This window comes from Monopterus albus, unplaced genomic scaffold, assembly GCF_001952655.1.
Source record: "Monopterus albus unplaced genomic scaffold, M_albus_1.0 scaffold242.1, whole genome shotgun sequence".
NCBI classification, from domain to species: domain Eukaryota; kingdom Metazoa; phylum Chordata; class Actinopteri; order Synbranchiformes; family Synbranchidae; genus Monopterus; species Monopterus albus.
Window position 1 is genome coordinate 485,721 of NW_018128122.1, and position 21,217 is coordinate 506,937.

The 21,217-nt window shown below is 38.9% G+C and overlaps 2 protein-coding genes across 3 annotated transcripts in view; both read right to left on the reverse strand.

The window, feature by feature from the left end:
* helz (helicase with zinc finger) overlaps window positions 1-9,560 on the reverse strand; it is a 51,684-nt gene extending 42,124 nt beyond the window's left edge. The window contains 3 exon segments of the mRNA XM_020620586.1: window positions 1,190-1,226; window positions 2,331-2,573; window positions 9,481-9,560. Of these exon segments, the coding sequence (XP_020476242.1) occupies window positions 1,190-1,226; window positions 2,331-2,555 (262 nt within the window). The 5' untranslated portion in view covers window positions 2,556-2,573; window positions 9,481-9,560.
* A 2,033-nt stretch (window positions 9,561-11,593) lies between these two features.
* On the reverse strand, window positions 11,594-18,124 carry psmd12 (proteasome 26S subunit, non-ATPase 12). 2 transcript variants are annotated; one of them, XM_020620597.1, is made up of 11 exons: window positions 17,731-18,110; window positions 17,282-17,341; window positions 16,618-16,746; window positions 16,361-16,468; window positions 15,948-16,052; window positions 15,532-15,681; window positions 15,163-15,297; window positions 14,401-14,513; window positions 13,036-13,210; window positions 12,507-12,587; window positions 11,594-12,199 (listed from the first exon to the last, which is right to left on the reverse strand). In XM_020620597.1, the coding sequence occupies exons 1-11, from the start codon at window positions 17,836-17,838 to the stop codon at window positions 11,990-11,992; spliced, it is 1,374 nt and encodes a 457-aa protein (XP_020476253.1). In that variant the 5' UTR covers window positions 17,839-18,110; the 3' UTR covers window positions 11,594-11,989. The 2 variants fall into 2 exon arrangements, with proteins under 2 accessions (XP_020476253.1, XP_020476252.1); XM_020620596.1 differs by lacking the exons at window positions 11,594-12,199; window positions 12,507-12,587 and adding an exon at window positions 12,640-12,810 and having other exon boundaries at window positions 13,159-13,210; window positions 17,731-18,124.
* Between the last annotated feature and the right edge of the window lie 3,093 nt (window positions 18,125-21,217).

Genomic DNA, 21,217 nt, shown 5'->3' on the forward strand with positions numbered 1-21,217 from the left:
CATTCAAAAACGAATCCAACATGTTTTGACATTGTGAAAGATATCCTCTGCCCTCCTGCAACTATTTTTCAAATGTTGCGCTGCCTGCCCTGTACACCAAATGCCAAATAGCAGTTGAGGCAGAAATAAAACACTTTGCGGTTATTGGTTGCGGTTACTGGTTAACGCAGCTTTGCGAGGTAAAGGGAGCGCTTAGTTTGATGGAAGGGGTCTCACTGCTAATGCAAACACGACAGAATCATTGTCACATGAGACCAAAATCGCACAGGGATATAATTCACACTCGTAAAACAATTTATGATGCAGCCCGACCATATAGCAAAAGAAGACACCGTTTCCTAGCTTGTTTTACCTTTTGAAGCTGCTTCTGTGCTGGAGCAGACTGACAGCGCAGTGACAGAAAGACTGGCAGGCGATCTACATTTAACAAATACTCATATGCTCAGCAACGGAAATAAATTTATTTAGACTTCTACAGGCAACTGTGTTAGTTTCAAACTTTATTTTAAATTTTAAAAAAGCCAATTGCTCAATATAGCAATCTCTCCTTTAATCCAGCCTTTCCACCCCTTTCCGATTCTGAAGTTTTTAGCCATGCACACTTGTAAAAAGTCCATTAGAGCCTGGTTATGATAATGATAACAGCTTGGATGGCAGAGAAATCACTGTTCTCCAGCAGAGATCTATCTGGGGATATCACATTTCTCTAATGCCCTACCCTAATTACAGAAAAATGTCTTCTCATTTACATGACAGTTAGAAATCCATTTGAGAGAAAGCAGTTTTTAACCAGGTTACTTACATGCATGTAAATGCACTCGGTGATTAGCTACATCAGGCCTATCTCAGTTTGGGTGACCATGTCAGTGACTACACTTAGCTTTACTGGGGCATTATAGCATTCCCTGTTGTTTTTAACAAAAACTGAGGCAAATTACTGGCCCAATTGTTTTCTTAGCCTCAGTCTTTCAACTCTGACAGAAAGCAGTGACATTAATACAAAGATTCAAAGTAAACAGCGTGGATTCTACAACATAAATGGCCCAAATTTTAGATTTCTTCAACTATGTTAAGACAAAGATATGTTAAAATGTGGTGTTTCCCTTCTTCCTACAGTTTTACCACTACTGTAAAAAAGTAAAAGTACTGCCATGCGGTATCAAAAGTTTCAGTTTGAACTGCTACTCACCATGTTTGCAGTCTTCATCTGCTTCATCATAGTTTTTCTGTTGGCAGAAGGAGAAGAAAATGGAATACTCAAGGGTCAGGCTAACACACAGTATCCAAGAATGGCCATCCTTGCCTCACAGTGGAGGCCCTCACACTATCATTACAGGACTTGAGTAGTTTCCATAATCTTAGGGCTTAAGTAACTGGTATCGTTTTAGTGTTCTGGGAAGATAACACAGCACTACCGTGATGGAAGAAGCAGTGTTCATTGTTCTCATTTGTAGCCTTCTCTTCATGGTAATTTACCCAGTGATTAGAAGTACAACAGTGGATTTAAAGCAATTTTCTGGTCACATTATACCCCAGTGAACAACCTACACTATTTCACTGTAATGTATTAATTCAGAGATAGGAGATAATTGTACTCTATTTTGGTGACGGCTACGTGATAATGCAGAGTGCTGCCTCAAAATTATATCAATTTTCAAATAAAGGGCATGAATGCTCGACATCCATGTTGTGTAAATATCAGCATGTTTCTGTGTTGTGTACAGGCTGTGAAAGCAAATTTCCCTTGGGGACAGTAAGAGCCTATCCCACCAACAGAACAATCCTACATGCATTTTATACACTGGTCTAACTGGGACTGCTGACCACAACACTTAACAAAGATTATGTTCAGGGTAGAGTTGCAGGGTCAACAGCTATGTCTTCCCTCAGACCACCTGTAGATTTCACAGGGTATTTGTTAAAGTTGAGCAAATGGGCATGAGTGTGAGTGAATAAATAATTTAGGTTATATTGTGCCCATGCTACAGTTCCATCAACCAGTGATGGTCAGAATGGTAAATTCACAAAACCTGCAGGATAGTGAACACTTTATAATTCAACTGTAGATTAATGGCATTACACACTGGTGGGGGGTTGGGGGTGTACCTGAATAAACTTCTTTTTATAGTGTCTTTATCACTTGTAAATATCAGACAGTTCTCTCACATCACTGTTCAAAGTGCTAACACAACTAAGCAGGAATTTCACTTGGAAAGAAAAATAGCTGCAAACAGCACACCTACTTAACATGCCTTGCAGTTATATTGCACCAGTTCTAGCCTACACCGTCGACTTAGTTAACTCATGCTTGCTACCCTTACTGTCCTCACCAGCTGCAGGAAGGCAGCAATCCGATAGAGCAGGGCACGGCTGCGGAGGGGTCCGGTGGAGGCAAGGGATGGAGGGCTCGGCAAAACAGAGACACCAGAGGATGGGGCTTGGGGTGCAAGGACCACCAGGGCATCCGTGCTGTGGCTCACTGCTGCCTCATACTCCCGCCTGACTAACGATCTGCTGGCTTCTTCACATGACTTCTCCGCTCTCCTGTCTGCCATGACTTAGGGACAAAACATCTGGAATCAGGAAAAGAGAAGAGCAAAGACATTGTATTGCCAGTACCAAACAGAAAAAAGTAGGGCACCCTTTTATCTACTGGCCAGAGTCACCCTGATTAAAGTGGCAAAATATAGCTAGTGTGTGTGAAGGTAAGTGGACGCTTGTTGTGCCTGCAAAGCTGCAGTAAAGCACAAGATAAGAAACATTTTAAATAGAAGCTATTCCCATATTACTATTTTCTAGAGAATGTGAAAGTACATCACTCCATGTTGAATATTGGGATGATGGAGCTGCCATTTCTGCAGGTGTGGCGCTGTATTTGCATACCTTCTTGTTTACATTTGCTTAAATCGTTTAAAAATCACTTTACTGACTTCAGTCATTCAAGATGGATAACCTTAGCTGACTGCAGCCAACTTGTAGCAGACCTAGAAATCCCATCTATGATAGTGACAGACTGAAAAATGACTGCATACTGATCCAAGTTCTCGGTTCGGGAGCTAACGCTAGCTAGCAGCTGTTAGCAGATGAGGCAAACACTGTGGATAAATCCATTTCTGTCCTGCCAGTCCTCAAACTGAACACAAAAGTGGTCGTTGCTGATGCATCCGCTAGTGTATGTAGCTCTATGGGATAGTGTTTATGGTTTTAAATTAGCCTACAAGTAAGTAAGTAGTGATAGATAATGGACACGATGCTACAAACATGGCACATTTACCCAAAATTCAACATGCCGTGACGTCAACTTCACATTCTCTATAGTGATAATTGGTATAACAGACTGGAACTGGAAAGGTACATCCATTGTTAGACAGCTTAATTTGTATGTATTAAAAATGTGACAACTGTAATGTGTCACATTGAACTGTGAAGTCTGTGAATCACTGAAGCAGTTTGGAAATGAGAAATAATTGCTTACATGATTAAGAACACAGTGTACATAGTAGAATATGCTAATCCTAACATGCAAAGATGTTAGTCACATAAAAAGCTGTTTCGATTCCGAACAATAACACAGAGCACACTTTCACCATTTTATCCCCAGTTTAAAAGTTTGCTGGTCTACCACATCTGTTTAATGTTACCACTTGTTAGAAGCACTTTATTTACACTAAAAACATAACAGTAGCCTATAAGGAATATTCTGAAATGTTGTAAATAACAGTCGAACTAGGCACAAGAAAAGGTTTTTACGTGTGATTTTTAAATCCTATTCTCCCTCCCCTGCCCCTGGTGCTGTGAATCCACACAGTTTGTTCCTTTTTTTTACCTCAACCATGCTCACTCACTCTGTGCTATAGTCTAAGAGTAGAAAGGTAACTACGTCAAACCTGCTGTCCATCATACTGACTAAGTGCATATCAGGTTACACAATCTCAGAAATTAAAAACAATAGTCCTCCCACACAAACCTATTAGTTGAACACGCTTATTTTGGTGGCTGGAACTTGCTATGGCATGTAATGGCCAAGTCTGCCATATTTTTTTTTTTTTTTTTTTTTTTTTACAAATTTTACTCATCTTACTGAAACTGAATATATGAAATATGCTGAAATATATACTGAAATGTTGAGAGATAGAAAGAGGATTTTAAAAGTTGTTCAACTGACAGCCAAACTCATTTAATCCACATCAAAAAAATTACAAATTTCAATATGGAAAAATGTAAAAAATCCAGAATATGTTAAGGCCTTAGAGCTAAGGCAAGACATCTTTACATCCTTGGAAGATGCATGCTGTTCAAATGGAATCTTTTGTCTTATAGACAGAATGATTGTAAGATAGTATACCTCAAAGTTTTAATGTCACAACCCTAATTGGCATCCAAAATTTCCCCCAGTCAAATTATTGTAAATGCACTCCAAGTGATTAAAGCACAAGTTACTACATGAGTCAACAGGAAGTCTCTGCATCAAATGCTATGTGTCTATGCATCTTTGGGGTTCATTTAGGAACAAGATGAGCAGAATCTGCTGCAAGAGCAAGATCATCAGTTTCAAAGTAAAACCTTTGTTTGATAAGGAATGTTCCTTCCTATTGGACTTAAGCGAAACATCTTCTCTGTGTGCACTGCAAAGAATAAAATAAATGTGATGCAAGTTATTTTTCTTCTGTACCTTTGCAAGTATTTATTTCCTTCCTGTAATACATAAAATTTATCTAATTTTTTTTGATAAATTTTTCTAAGTGTGTATCTAAAACCAAACACTAAACTAACTACAGTAAAACCAACACAAAACCTATGCATATGGATAAGAAGGTTTGATTGTTTGAGCATCTTGACATTTTCTTTTGCTTTTCTCAGTCTGAAAACATTGTAAATTAAATATCTTTCGATGTTAGACTGTTGGAGAGATAAAACAAGCAATTTGAATACTTCATCGTGAGCTCAACAGCCCTTGGTGTTTTATGGTTAGTAACATGCAATACGTGTCCTGATGTGGTTGATCTGATTCATAAAGCGATATGAGAAGAGGATGGGGCTCTTAAGAGTAGGTGCTATGCCATATATTATATATATATTACCTTTGCCTGCGATACCTTTTCCTAAGGAGTTCCTCTTAAAAATGCCAGTTATGTATTCAACGCAATGCATGCAAAACTGTGGATAAACTCAACAGGTCAAAAATAAAAGCATGACAGGACTTATAAAGGCTTGACAGAAGACATCAAACATACATCATTCTCATCTTAGTCATGTTTTGACAATCAGTGTTTCCTAAAACCACCATTTGTCCCTTTCTTTAATTTGCAGCTGTGTATGTGTGTGTTTTTGTTCACCTCCAACACCCTGGGACTCAACAATGTGTGTGTCACTAACAAATTTACACCTAAAACACAAACACATTCATGTGTAAGCAGGAATAGTCTTTGGTTCTGTGTGGAGGAGGACGCTATGTGGTTTCAGGTGGTGGTGGTGGGAGGATACAGAATCTGGCTACTTTTCTGAACATTAGGGTACAGCCTAACTTGCACAAGGGATTACATTTAACTCCTAGAACCCCGTGTGTGAAAAGGCTCCTGTTATTAGATATGCACTGATTGATTAGTGGAGATAGGAAATGGCCAGTTTTCAGAGTGCTCTGCTTTGACTGGTGACCGGCCGATCACTGAGATTTTTGATTTTGTGCTGGTCAGTTTTAGAGGCATGACAGGTCACCTTGAGGAAGGACAAATACTGCACTTCATTTTAGCTGGAGGTTTGTATAATAAAAAAAAAGTGTAAGATGTAAAACTTTAGTAACGGGTTAAACTGGGTGCCAAGTTTTAGATTTAGGGCTACTGTGTAAGTTTTAAACTGCATATAAAATTTGACAAAGCCAATTCAAATTACCTTTGCAGTTTTCTTTCAAAACTCCCCAAAAATAAATAAATATTTTTAAAAAAATCTAACTAACAGGGTTTCCCCTAGGACCTGTAATGTGAATGCAGGTCAGCAGTTACCTACAGATCACCTCTACATTCCGAAGCCGAGCGGCGTCAGACGCATGTTACACCCTAGGTAGAACAGGATTATCTGAGGTCACTGGTTTGATGTAAAATGGAATGCTTTTCCTTTTTCCTTGATACTGAGCTTAAAATTTATCTAACCTATACTTGATACATTTCCTGTATAATGCCCACAGCCCCTGTGCTCCCACCAACATGTCATTCATACCTTACCTAACAGAAAAAAGTAAGGCTACATCTTGGGAATCTAAACCCAAGTCTGAGATTACATGCAGCAAAATGCCCTCCTTCACACCATCCGCCACAAATCAGGATAGGGCAGGTACATCGTGACCTGCTGGGGGGAACACCAGGGCTACTAACACTCATCCTTGGCCAACAGCCGAATAACTTTTGGTCCTATTTTCACCTCACCAGTCTCACCACTGACATTGCAGCCTGTCTCAGGGTGGCGGGGAAAAACCTTTTATCACAAAAATGTGGACCCAAAAGCTCCATTACAGTTATTGCAAAAATGAGTGGTTAACAAAACCTGTGCTCGCTAATTAAAATTCCACAACTATTATCTTGCACTGAATTTCCATTCTAGCACCCATAGCCTGGAATTTCAGCTTTGACTATGACTGGCTCAAAAGAACAGTGAAACTGTGAGAGTGTGATTTTAGGCAGATTTGTGACAGCCAGTCTATAAAAGTGAATTAGCAGAAAACTACTGCTTGTTTGTTGAGGGATTTTAACTCAGTACGTTGATCTCTCTACACTGCTGTTACTCACACCTGAGCTCGTCAAACTCAACTGTCTGAAAAGGGAACTCTTGTGTCCTGGTCCATCTCTCAACACTTACTTAGACAAAAAAAAAATCATCCTTTCAATGCTAAAGCTGCACTAACAGGAAAACAAACAACACATAATCTCACATCCTGATAGAAACCTGGCTTCATTTGGTGTCTACTGCCTCTGTGTATGAAGTGTGCTATATAAATAAAGCTGCCTATGCAAAAAAGAGGGAAAAGAAACATCTTCCATTTTGAAGTACTTTCATAATAAAGAGCATATTAACCCTGCATTGAATGTTTAAGACTGTTGCCTCTTGAGCAGCCAGCTACAGCAGAACAGGGGCTTGTAACACTTGAAATAGTTGCTCTAGCCCAACTGGCACTGCCTCTGATTCAACCAGTTCTTGCCTATTAGGGCAGAGACACACCAAGCCAACATGAAAGAACTAGCAGCGATTTAGGCTGACTGCTGTGTCCCCTCATGTTGCCTTAGTCTGGGCCAGTCAGGTTGAAAAAGTGGCACTTTACAATGCACAAACTACAGCCAATGGCCAACTAGCATGAACGTTCTGTGCCTGCACAACAAAAATTACTCCCCCTACAGAGCAAGTGGCGGTCTGATGCTTTGCATCAAACAAAGTGCTCCCTTTTCCTCACTAAGTTGCGTTAACCAATAGCAGAAATGCATTACACCATGTGACAAGCTGTAGACAGGAAGGAGAGACTGATTCAGAAACAAATCCAAAATGTGTGACATTGTGAAAGAATGTGAAACTCTATTTTTCAAATATTGCGCTGCCTGCCCTGTACACCGAGTGCCAAATAGCAGTTGAGGCAGAAATAAGTCATTTTGCAGATATTAGTTGCGGTTACTGATTACTGCAGCTTAGTGAGGAAAATGGAGCACTTAGTTTGATGGAAGAGATCTCACTGCTAATGAAAACATTGTCACGTGAGACTGAGATTGCACAGTGATCTAAATTACACTCACAAAATGATTTATTGTGCAGCCAAGTGAAATCATGGCTTCAAGGGATCTTGCATCTATCACAGGTTTTAAGTGGTTTGATTTCACCCAGAATTAACACAAATATATAACATTTACCGCATTTGCTATATTTTTCCCTCACATTCAGCTCTACAGAATACAGCACACCCATATCCATCTCATCAGACAGACACTACATAGGTTTCAACAAAGTGAGCATAGTGCGTGATCTAAGAAGTTAAACACTATGCCATTCCAGGTACATGACGTCACAATATATTACAGCTCTGTTCTTCTCTAATCTCTTTCACAAAAAAAGTGAACTGCTGCTGAGTTCGCTTCCTAGAAAAATTCAAACATTCTGATCAGGAACCACAGTATCTTAAGAGTAAGCCGTCTGATAATATGTCTTTGCATATTATGCACATTTAGCAACAGGCCAGATATGACTAAATATGTTGCAGCACTTATCTTACTGTTATAACAGCTTCACTGAAGCGTATTAAACAAAAAACACTGGTCTAGCTCCTGTTCTCAAAGATAAGTTCAGGTGCACAAAGGACATCTGGACTATTTTTGACTGGTGTCAAAAAGCACAAGTGACCCATATAAAGAAAGAGTCATCTTATGACATAATGGCAACTCATAAATACTATTTTACAACATTAAGCATCAATATCACCATATTGTGTTAGCAAATGTTGTACTGTATGTGCGACATGCAAAACATTTGCTTGGGCTAGCAGAAAGTTACTGGAAAATGAAAATGGGATCAAAGATTACACCAAACACAGGGCTGATCATAAGGCAGCACACAGGCAAATTAAGAGTGGTTCTTTCAAAACATTTGCAGCGTCTCACACACCCGTTTGTAACTGTAGTAATAACTAATCTTATGGTAGCTAATGTTTGCACGCCAGACCTTTCATAAGAGCAACAACAAATAGTTTGGTGGGATACATTGGGCAAACTGTTTCATCTACAGTACAATGAAAGTAAAAGCTGATCTAATATTTAAATATAGCTGTAAACGTAACATTACATCGACTGCTTTCATCCTGACATAACGTTATTTGACTTGACTGCATCATTAGCAGTAATGTGTAGAAATCACGGCCATAAAACTTGAGATTGTCTCTGAGCCAAATTAGTAGATCTAAAGAGAACATGGATTATAAAAACAAAGCTTATGAATGGGTTGTTTCGTTTGCAGTATGTATGCAGTTACAGCTACTGCTTGTCTGGCAAACTTGTCACTGCAATGACGGCAGCGTTACAAAGCCCTGAAAATGTCCCCACAATGTTCGGTAACTTAAGGTTTGCGTTTGCACTGGGCAAACAGTGTTGCCACACTAACCAGGGTATGTGCATCTACCACAGAGTTCACTAGCCAAAACACGGCCTTTCTTGGCACCAAACTAGCGATCTTAAAGCAAGATTAGCTGGATGGTTTGTTAACGTTAGCAAGCTAGCTAGCCAGCTAGCTAGCTAACTCGATCGCCCGCTAGGTTCGCCGAAACAAAACGGGTTCAGGCCTGTAATTTTGCCACGGTGTTTAGGTACATATAATTGATATGACATCGTGCTGTTATTTATGCATGAACTCCAAGCATTTGTGATTATTCTAATGATTTATGAAGGAGATTCGTGTCAGTGGCTTTACGATCAAAAAGACAACTAAAAGGGTTGAAAATGGGAAGTCAACACTTACCTAGCTTTACTTTCTACGCCATCTTGGATCCACTTATGAGACCTTCGCAAAGCATAGTGGGATGTACTGATCTGAAGGTTGAGAGGACTGTGTGCGTGCGCGTGTCCACACACGCGCGACTGGCCTCTGAAACTGTGAACTTTGCTCCTGTCAAACTGTATAGGGGCTGTTTTCTGATTTAATGTATATTTTAACAATGCTCTTTTAAAACACGAATGCCCATAAATAACTTAATTTGTTACTAAATAAAAAGTCAGAAAAGCTAAGATGTCATTAATCCTCAGCAATTACAACAATAAGACAGAACAAATTATACAGTAACTGATTCTTCCATAGCTGTGCTGTGAACTATAAACAATGTGCACTAACTAATTAAAGAAATCAGAAGTAACACTATTATTATAAAAAATCATGATGTCTATTTTAATCATTAGTCATAATATTGTCTTGCCATACTTGAAAAAAGGTGTTCATGTTTTATTAATTCTTCAGGCTAAAAAATATCTTCATTTGAAATTAGTTTTGTATTTCCACCAGACTACTTTTTGCCATGTCAAAACTTGGTTAACTGACAAAGCCCAAACTAGCAATGTAATTCCCTCCTTTTCCATCGAACAAAATACGCCATTGTATTTCTTTTCCCAGCCAACTAAGTCACCAACATCTGCAGATGCTGCTTCTGTCAGAGGACAACTACAAGAGAAGAAGATGATGAGATGACATCAGTGTCAGTGAACTGTTACACTGATAATGACGACATCCAAACTTACCTCACCTCTGATGACTAATTAGCTAAATGTCTTACGGAGGGCTGAAGGGTGCCAAATAAAATTATACTCAAAAAAACCCATGCCGATTTTTCTTATTAATGTATTTATATATTTCCTTTAATTTGTCACCAGTATGCAGATTAAAGTGTCCTGTGGAGCTTTTTAATTCTACTAGCTGCTGTGTTAAAAATAAGTCACTGACACATTAACTAGCATGGAAGTTACAGGGGGCCAAGATCTTGAAAAGCTCAAACACCGTGACTGAACTTCAAACCATTTCACAATTACATGACAATATTCTGCATAAATTGTACAACAGCTTCAGTGCAGCCTCAGACCAGTGTAGTACCTAACCTTGCCTAATGTTAATGTGGTCCTGGCTAACCGTTGCTCCATTATATTAATCTTTGCTGACAATTTCAAAATCAGCAACTGTAACAGCAGGATCATTTTGGAGATGGATGCATGAATTTTCTAACAAATAATTTATCAATTCCTCTTTTCACCACACAAGTAATTCTGTAGTATATTACTTGTGTGGTGTAGAGGATAATTATTTATGTAGAGATATTGCTTAGGACTTAAAAGTTGTAAGATCATGTCATGGGGTAGGACTGGATAAGTCTAACTTCTTCCTACTCCGTTCAAGCATGTACTAGGTATAAGTAAATTGATATTGGATTATTATTGTTGGATATGTGTGAAATTACATGTGTTGACATATCAACTGTTTTACATGCTTGAATGAATAAATCAAATCAAATCAAATCAATCTGTATTGGTTACTCTTGTCCTGTTGCCAAAATAGAAGTAAAACACTTCATTAACTTGACCTAGAAAACCAGATATCAGCTCATCTTACAGGAAGCATGTAAACTGTAACAACAGTCAGGATCTGTAATAGCATACAAGCAGAAGTGTCAGTTTATTCATGTTAAATGTCTTCAAATCTCTATTTTCTTGTATTGGACTACACCTTGTACACGTTAATGTATATGGACTTAATAAAAATCATGACTCACCATTTCAGGAGTCTCTTGACTTGAGCTGAAGTTTTTTTCTCTCCACCAGTCTCTTATGTTAATTAACAGCAATCTGATAAATTAAGTGATGCTACAGCAGTACCATTCTGCAACATTGCTTCAATTGAAAGCAAGCTTCACATTATTGCATTTCTACCTGCTGCTTTTATCAATTTTTAGAAGCCATGTTTACGAGGGTATGAACACTTGTCGTATTACAATGTGAGCCAATAAGGTAAAATTAAAACGAACACAAAAATTATTTAAAAAAAAAATGTTAAAACAATGTACAAATCTTAACCAAATGTGAAGATTTTATTGTTTACATTACCAAGTATATATGTAAGAGGAGGGTTTTCAGCCATATTGTCATATAGCAATAAATGCTAAATGATTGTATGGTGGCATGTTCCACAAATGGCAATGGGAAACGTATGTGGAGATCCAGTCTTTGATGACACCAACAGAGGGATGCAAAGAGGGGAGGTGCTCGTGTATTTATTCTCAATGCATTACTTGACAGTAAAAAAAAAAGAAAAAAAAAGTTGGTAGGCTGTGTATATACTGCAAATTTTTCTCCAATTACAGAACATTGGAATAAAGCTGTATTCACAGTCTGCCAATATACTGTATATATACATTAAAAAAAAAAAATCCACGAAAGGAAAAACAACTAACATGGACCAAAACATAAAAATAATGCACTAAGTTCTTATTTCACTGCAGGTTGTGGATCATCTCCTCCTTGGCAATGAGATGTGTGGTTTTGTTGACCAGTGCCATAAGAGAGCTGAGTTTGTGAGACCAGTCGTTGAGCAGGTCGTTGGGATCTTTGGGCCTCTGGAAGTTGATGATGCCAGCCAGCCGGTCCACCTTGGCATAGATGGTCTTGTTCACAACTAGGTTGGAGAGGAACTCCTCAGATTCCTGACAAAATATTTGACCACACAAACATCATGTTAACATCTTTCCAAACTTTCCTCAGTGAGGTCAAATACAGTTAATTCAATTCTGTACTTCAAAAGCAACTGCACAAGACATATTACCTGAAAAGGAAAACAAAAAACCCACAGATATTTATACACCATTCTAAACAGCCTATCAATCAGTGATACAAATTATTTTATGGAATATTTTTGGAACTTCCTTTTTAGATCTACCTAGTTAGCCTCAACTAGTGATCCAACAGCAAATGTGCTTTTTCTGTGCCGTTACCGTGAGCTAATTAGCTTACATCAATGGAGAGGTCAAGGAGTCCAGCCATCCTCTTCATTGTGATTCTGGTGTAATATTTAGCCATGTTTGACCTCCGTCTCTGTGCTAGCAAGCTAATAAACTAATTTTCATTAACCCATTCTGAACGTGTGTCTCTCTGCTCCAAGTCAGAAGACCAGACTCCTGATTGTGTGACTTACATGCTCCACCACTCTGTTTTTCAGGTCCTTCCACCTTTTCTCCCCCTCTTCTGTGTAAGAGAAGACATCTGTGGCAGGGCTGTCGGGTGAGCCCTCCCTCAGCTCCTTCCCATAGTCTTCCACCAGGGAGGTCCAGCGCATCATTTATTAAACTAACATTTCTCAGCTGAACGATTAACTTAAATATGTACAGTCTTGGTTAGCTGTTTTTAGGAAATTGATTAGTTTCACCAGTTTGACCTCCGTCTCTGTGCTGGCAAGCTAGTAAACTAATTCTCATTAACCCATTCTGAATGTGTGTCTCTCTGCTCCAAGTCAGAAGACCAGACTCCTGATTGTGTGACTTACATGCTCCACCACTCTGTTTTTCAGGTCCTTCCACCTTTTCTCCCCCTCTTCTGTGTAAGAGAAGACATCTGTGGCAGGGCTGTCGGGTGAGCCCTCCCTCAGCTCCTTCCCATAGTCTTCCACCAGGGAGGTCCAGCGCATCAGCTCCATAGTGGTGAACTGTTTCAGAAGGTCCCTGGGAATCGAGGAAGAACATAATGAAAATCCCTGGGTGTTCACACCTTGATGCAGAGGGTATGCACCTGATGTCACTGCATGTGAAATTTGCTATGGTTAGCTCCCGAGTGGCAAAGAAACAACAGCCCTGCCCTCTTGCATTTACATGGAAAGAAGCCATTAAACTACTAAAATGGCAAATGCTGTTGTGCAATAAACTACATAGAAAGGTATTTAGTTACATATACTGTATATACACAAATGTGCACATAGTGCTGTGAAAAAGTCTTAGGCCAGCATTAGTTTTGCTATTTTAGCAAGGTTGTAATGACACATTTAGTCCTGTCTCTTTATTAAGATATAACCAGACATAGGCAATATGACTACAATTTTATTAAAACAAATTGTTCAGAACAAAATGGCTTCCACAGACCAAAGTCTGTGTTTAGTGCGGCCTAGCCTTAGCACAGCTTGAGTTCTTTTGGGAAGATGGTCTTGAAGTCTTGAAACCATGACAAATCCTCCAACATGTTTTACTGAAGGCTGCTACACTCGTTCTTCCACCTCTCCAACTCTTCTTCTCACATACTGTCGACGACTGAACCTGAACATTTCAAATCTCCATTCATCACTCCAGTCCATCACATCCTTTTCCACTGATCTGCACTCCAAACTTTGCATACCTCAGCCTTTTCTCCCTCCTGCCTCCTGAAAACATGGTTTCTTGGCTGCTGTCCTTCCACAAAGGCCGTTCCTGATCAAGTGTCTTCTGTGGATTGATCAACTTGGCATCCAGCTAAAGCTGCCAGATGCTGAGCCAGGTCCTTGTTGGATTTCCTCCACTCTCTCAAAGATGAAACTTGGATAAACTTCTCATCAGATTCTGACAGTTTTCTTGGTCTTCCACTCCAGTTTTTGTCCTTGATCTCTCCAGATTCTTCACATTTCTTTACAACAGCTTGAATACCACATCTGGAGTGTCCAGTTTGTTTGCAGAGTTTTTCTGACAGTTTTGTGTTTTTAATAATGTGTTTTCATATATTTTCTAGTTGTATTCTGATATATGTGTGTGTGTAGGTCAAAGAAAATTAATTTGCTGGTCACATTTTACAATCCACTAAACAATGTCAGTGCAAATTCCCACATCTCATTATGTGGCTTAATTGATTAATTAACGATGAAGCCAAAATGCCAAGGTGTGTATCTTACTTGTATTTAGGGATTTCCTCCAGTTTCTTGTCTGCGCTGATTCTGTGCACGAGGTCTGACTGCTCGTTATCATAAGGGGAAAGAATCACGTACAGCACCACACTCTTCAGGGCCTGTAACACAAACATATTTGTTGCTTTAGGAGCACCTGTCAAAGTGAAGCCTAGATTTCAGGACCAATACTAAATGAGAGCTTTTAACCTACATTAGGGTGTTTTACACTCCCTGATTCACACTGCATACATTTTAGCATTTTGTATGTGCATCTTATGTGAGGGCTGGAATGATGAATCAGCAATTAGCACTGCCACTTCACAGCAAGAAAGGTCTGGGTTTGAGCCCGGGTCGACCCAGAGCCTGTCTGTGTGGAGTTTGCATGTTCTCCATGTGGGTTCTCTCCGGGTACTTCATCTTCCTCATACAGTCCAAAGACATGCAGCTTAGGTTGATTAGTGACTCTAAATTGATTGCATCTTTTTGTGTTGATTGATCACATTCATGTTTATAAGTGATGTGTATCTGAATCCATGTGTGATTGTGCAAAAATGTAACTGAAATGTAACTGAAATGTGACCAACATGCGTACAAGCATAAGGTCATTGTGTGACAGAGAGATCAGATATAAATATCAGATATGTAATGCGCAGTAGTGGATTTAAAAGAAAAAATTCTGACTGTCAAATCTGCCTATGTACAGCAACTGTATTCTGCATTCATGAAATGTTTAAAATATACCACAGGCTTCAGAGAAAGCCCAAGTACCTGCTGCCATTTGCTGCTGTCCTCCAAGATGCAGGGGGTGTCATAAATGGCCCTGTAGTGCTTACAGATAGACAGGTAGGAGCCCTCGTGCTGGTCCACCTGAATCATCAGGTTGTAATACTTCAGCTTCAACTCCTACAATTTTCAAGAGACAAAAAGGAAATGTTTGTGGTCTGTTAGCCCAACCTATTGAGCTCAGACTCACCAATAACTGCTTCCAAAATCCCGCTGTAAAGGTGAACACACATACAAGTCATAAAATAGTTTTTTTTCTCCTTTATTTAAAAGAAGATGGTGAAGATGTACGCAAGAAACATGGGGAGACATTACAATATGTGATTAACGCTCGGCTCCTGGTATCTCTCTTACCTCGGTGCCCTCCTCTTGGAAGAATTTGGTGTTTATCTTCTTGCTGATGATCTGGGTGCGAATATAATCTTTGACAGCAATGCAAAGCCTCATCTGTTCCAAGATAAACTCCACCTTCTCCTTTTTCTCCATGGAGCCATAGGTCTCCACCTAAGCCAGACAAAGTAAATCTAAGCACCTTCCTTATAGCAAAATATGAAACTTGTCAATTCATGTAGTTTTTACATTTATTGTATATTTTCCTCTATAGAAATATAGTGACAAAACATCAACATGAATGACATTTCCCCACTACAAATCAGTTTTTTTCAAACTTCTACCAAAAAAACAACTGCACCCCCATTTTTTCTCACCACTACTATTTTACAGATATTTCTTTATCCGAAAAAAGGTAATATATAGTCTACATCTCTTACTTGCAATTCCTGGAGAATGGAAGCAGCCTCGTTGACATCTCCACTCTGTTCCTTGATATTGGCTAAGGTCTTTGTCAGTCTGGCACGCTCAATCTCTACGTAGATCTGTGAGGAACATAAGTTGAGTGCATTAGTAAGGAGCATGTGTTGAGCAGAATGGTGACCTCTTCATCACCACAGCCTACTCTTGACATACCTGACCACATTTGTATCCACACAGAAGGAAAAAAAGTTTAATGTAACACAGACTTGCAGACTTAATGTCTATGGATGAAACACAAACATTTTAGCGGATCCACAAAAGGAATGCCTGATACTTCCAAACATAATGGTTTTAAATTGGCAACAGTTCTGATCCGCCCATTTATGCTTTTGCTTTTGTCTGTTCTGACACACATGAACCCATTCCAGACCTTGCCAGCAGTCACAGTGCGAAGCGTGTCTATAAGTCTCAGCTTGATGGTCAGATCAGCGACAGCATCCACATATTTGTAACATTCTTGCACCATTTTGGCAACCGCCTGATAAGACAACAAGCACAAGACAAACCAGATGTAGATGTGAGTAATTATAGCTTTAAAAAAAAAAACCTGCATGTCTAACTGAGAATATGTTTTGACATCAGTGATAGAAAAAAAAAAAAGCCAACTGGGAAAAACAGGTGTCTGACCTGTTTGAGCTGGCTCCTCCTTTTGGAGAGCAACATGATGTTTTCATTCAGGGAATCCCAGTCTTTGGCTTCATAGCACATCTGGACCACAGCTACAAGGATTCTGGAAGTGGACACCATGTCAGATGCCTGTACAAGGGTTTGAAGGCAGATAAGCAAACATTTAGTCAGCTAATCACGTATTTCATTAACTACACAACTCTGTAAAACATCACCTTCTCATAAAACAATGATGCTGAGGACCCAAACACTTTAATTTATCCAAGGACATTGTTATTACAAGATGCTGCTCAATGTTTTGCTTCAGTGTTTCATGAAGCCTTTTGTAGCCAACAGTTGCTGCTCTGGCTATCTATTTGCAATTGTTTTTCTAAATTAAGATATGTTTCACTGCTTAGGTCAATTCCAGCAGATATTAATTTAAGATGAATTTAAGATCCGCTATGTGTTGCGATATTTTAAATCAGAAAATATGATAGGGGCTACTACTGCGATCTATAGACTGACAAGTCATGTCAAATCTTATCATGAATCATCAAAGTAGTTATGATATTCTCATTTAGAGCTAAACATCCTAGATGTACGGAACTTCCCCGGGTATATGAAGGGAAAATAATCCAGCTGTTCGAGTACTGGACACAATTACATAAGTACACTGACTTACTGTTCTGGTTTGCTTCTCCAATGACAACAAGCCCTCAATAGCCTCTTGCAGTTTGCCCTCCTGCAGCAGAATAATACATAAACTCAGCTTCAGTCACACTATTTACTTAAATGACAAATGTTAACTCCTCTTATTGGAATTAACGTTACAAAGTATGAGAAGGAACTTTAGGTGGTTAGCAACTTAAGCTAGTTAAAATACTGTCAATGGCTAACGTTAGACTCCAAATAGTGGCTAGCATGCTAGCGAGATTATTAACAAACACAAACATATATAAAAGGGGAGGGTATGCATGGAAGTCAAAACATTATATTATTTATCAGTAATTATCACTCAACGCATTGGTTTCACACTGTTTCCAGGTAATATTAAGGCATGTATATGTTAGCTTTTATGCTAACGCTGTGCACCATGACTCAGCCGGGGCTGGCCTCTTTCACGCTACATACTTTAGCCATTTTTTCGCATTCCGGTAGACGCTGGTCTACAGTTGAACTGTAGTCAATCTCCATCTTCACCATCTTCCCATCAGATCTTTCAGACCGCTCCTCGGACATGCTTGCTGTATACAGGTGAAGATAATGTACAGAGCTTTTCTTTTCTCACGATCAAACTCAGCCTAGCACTATTTTGCTTGTCAAATGAACGAAACGGATAAAGCTGACCAATCAGGGGAGAGAACCGAATAGTTGTGTGAGGCGCCTGAAGGACCCAGTGAGGACCCTTCAAGGATGTTTCAGACAGGCATTTATGGTGTTTTTTCGGGTCAGTGTATTTTTCAAATAATATATTCAGTACTCTCATTTAGTTGTTTATCAGGTACGCCAAGCGAAAACTAATGTAGTCTAATATGAAAATCTTGCAGTGCTCTCTGCATGAAAGTTATTATGTTTGTTGTTGTTGAAACTTAGACTGGTGTAGATTCAAATGAATTATTTGGAGGCTATAGGTTGTGGTGTTGTTGAACTGTGGGCTACTGGCAGTAGCCTACTGCATTATACAGAAGTGTGTTTCAGTTATTTAGTCCAGCTTCACTGGAATAACTCAATATGATGAAGTGCCAAAAACTACAAATTCGAAAATTATAATATAGTTGAATCAACACCTTGCTAAAACAGTATCAACTAAAATTAAACATTACAACCGCAGTCAAGGTACTGTTTGGTTGCATTAGTTTTAGCTAGATATAGCCTACCTAGTAAATTATCAACTAAGTAGGCTACATGTTTTTTAATTTGTTATAATCAAAAGCCCACATTATAAACTATGGGAATAATAGGCATATAGATAAAGTATACCATATTAGTATTCAGTGAAATCTCTCCTTGTTTTCTTTGGCTGAACAATGGTGATGAATTAGTGACTTTACCATAATTATGTATATTTTATTATTACATGCATGCTGTGAATGTGATGATAGTCTGCATGTATTTTATTAATGACTTGTTGAAGACATTTTTCAATTTGAATATGTTTAATTAAGTGAATTTAAAATTTTTTGATATCCAGAGTCAGCCCTGTGATAGTCTGGTGACCTATCCAGGGTGTACCCCACCTCTCACCCAATGTCAGCTGGGATTGCCCCCTCCACCACCACCAACACACACACACACATCCAGGTTTATGCTATTTCTAAGTCATCACAACTGGACTGACTAATGATGGGTGCCCCTCCCTAAACAGCAACTTTAATCCCTCTACCAGGCAGACACTATTCATACACTTGTATGTTATTACATGTGCTGTCATTTAATTGTTGCGTTTAATTTACATTGAATGTTTTAATGTAATTTTCATTCTAATGTTTTATCTATGTTTGTTGTTAAGCACTTTGAATTGACTTTGTGTATGAAAATGTGCTATATACTGTAAATACATTTGCCTTACTGTACACTGTCATTTTGAAAATTAAACAGTTTTACACTCAATTTTAATCTCATTTTAGTGTAGATGAGGAGGGCGATGATGCCCATATGTCATTTGCTTTTTCTAAAATCACCTTTGACTTCATACATATGGTAGACCTAAAAAAGATGACACAAAACCTACACAAAAATGTCACACTTATCCTGAACACATCAATAAAATGGTAAGGGCCCGGGATGGAGTGGAATTAAAAGTTGGCATAGGACTGGCCCTCAAAAACCCATCTAGTGAAACATCAGCACAGTAGGCTAAAGTGTGACCATGCAACATACACAGCTACAGTATTTAAAGCATTTGGATTTTTTTTTTCAAATTTAACTTCATTTCTCTGAGCTTGTCAGCCACACTTTTTTTGATTAACTGCCATTTCTGTAAAGTAAGTGGGTCACAGTTAACTGTGGATGGGGGCAGACACACTTGCTCTTTCTCTCTCTCTCTCCCTCCCTCTCTCCTGTCGTTTACTTTCTTTGTCTTTTATGGTGTTTTTTATTCACACACTGAGACACTGCAATGGCCAATGCCTTTGGTCATGGTGAATGAAGAACTTTGTGAATGGACAATATGATATGAATGAACATGAGGTGCAATGGCTACAACCCACCAGTGGGTGTCGCTACAGGGTTTGCCTTGTGTATTCCTCTCGTCACAGTTCAGTGCGTTGAAAGACTCCGCTGCCGCCATAAATAAAGAAAATGTGGGTCAGTGATTTCCTGCTCGTGGCAGAGAGAGCCCCTAAGCCCTGAGCTGAAATCAGTTTGATCCCAGTGTAGGCTCATCATAGACCTTGGAGGCTTGATAAACGGAACATGACTTTGATCCACTGAGAGGAAGATCAAATAGGTTATGGAACAAGAGCTCTGATTGCAGAGGCAAAAAAAATATTGTCAGTGCTCTGAGCACACTTTTCAGACTTCAAAAACACCAGGAATAGCTCAGCTGAAGAGGACTAATTGAAGCCTCAAATAGCCATCATCAAGATCATAATCATCAGTATTGTGTTTGTCAATACCATTGATGACAATATCAGGTTAAGCAGTATCTGGGCCATGTATTTAAGAAACTGATTAGTCTTGGTTTACAAATTTGATCTCAGCTGATGTAGAGAGCTGATCATTCCTGGCACAACTCACACTGAAGAAAAACAAGTCTCAACAAACCGAGTATCTCCCCGTTAACGCTTCACCTAACTGGTTCTCTGCAAAACTGTGGGACAGAACTGTCAATTTCAGAGCTTACACATTTGTGTGATTTTCTTGACATGATATGCTTGACACAGTTCAAATGATATTAGGTTCTAATTGCCTTTATAAACAACAGACACCTTATTGAAATAGTTAGGTCATCAGTGGGTCATGGCGATTTGAGATATCACTTATGTGGAACCCATCACTGTCCCCATGCATGGCCGTTAAGCTTAAGGTTTTAGACAGATCACCAAAACGGCCTTGTGTTTTAAAAAGTTGTTCCCTATGTGTCAGAGAAAATGCATAGAAACTTTGTTAAAATGCACATGAAACTGTCATAATGGTGAGATGACATGGCTGAAGACATCTCTAATAAAAATGTCTTCAGGCATTTTAGGGAATGTCTTATTTATCTAAGACATGTAATGCATATAAAACTTGGATAGTTGTCAGATGGCTTAAGATGTTTTTGTAATGCTGATGGTGTCCAAGGACCTCGTGGCTACTTAGGGTTTCCATTTTTGGTCAGAGTTGTATACTTTTTATTTTTCAAATCAGTTATTTACAAATCCAGACTTCAATAGTAGAAGCTGAAATTTTACAGCTGCTGATTTAATTTAAAAATGCACAGGCCTCAGCTACCACACACTGACATGTGCATGATATTCTACATCAACCCTTCAATCTAGAGTCAAAGAAATAATTTGGTATGGCATAGTGCAATATACAGTATATAAGGCTATATACAATATACAGTAGTACATAGTACTGTAGTATAAGAGCTACCTTGTATCTACTAGCACATACTGTATACTAACAAGCTTGT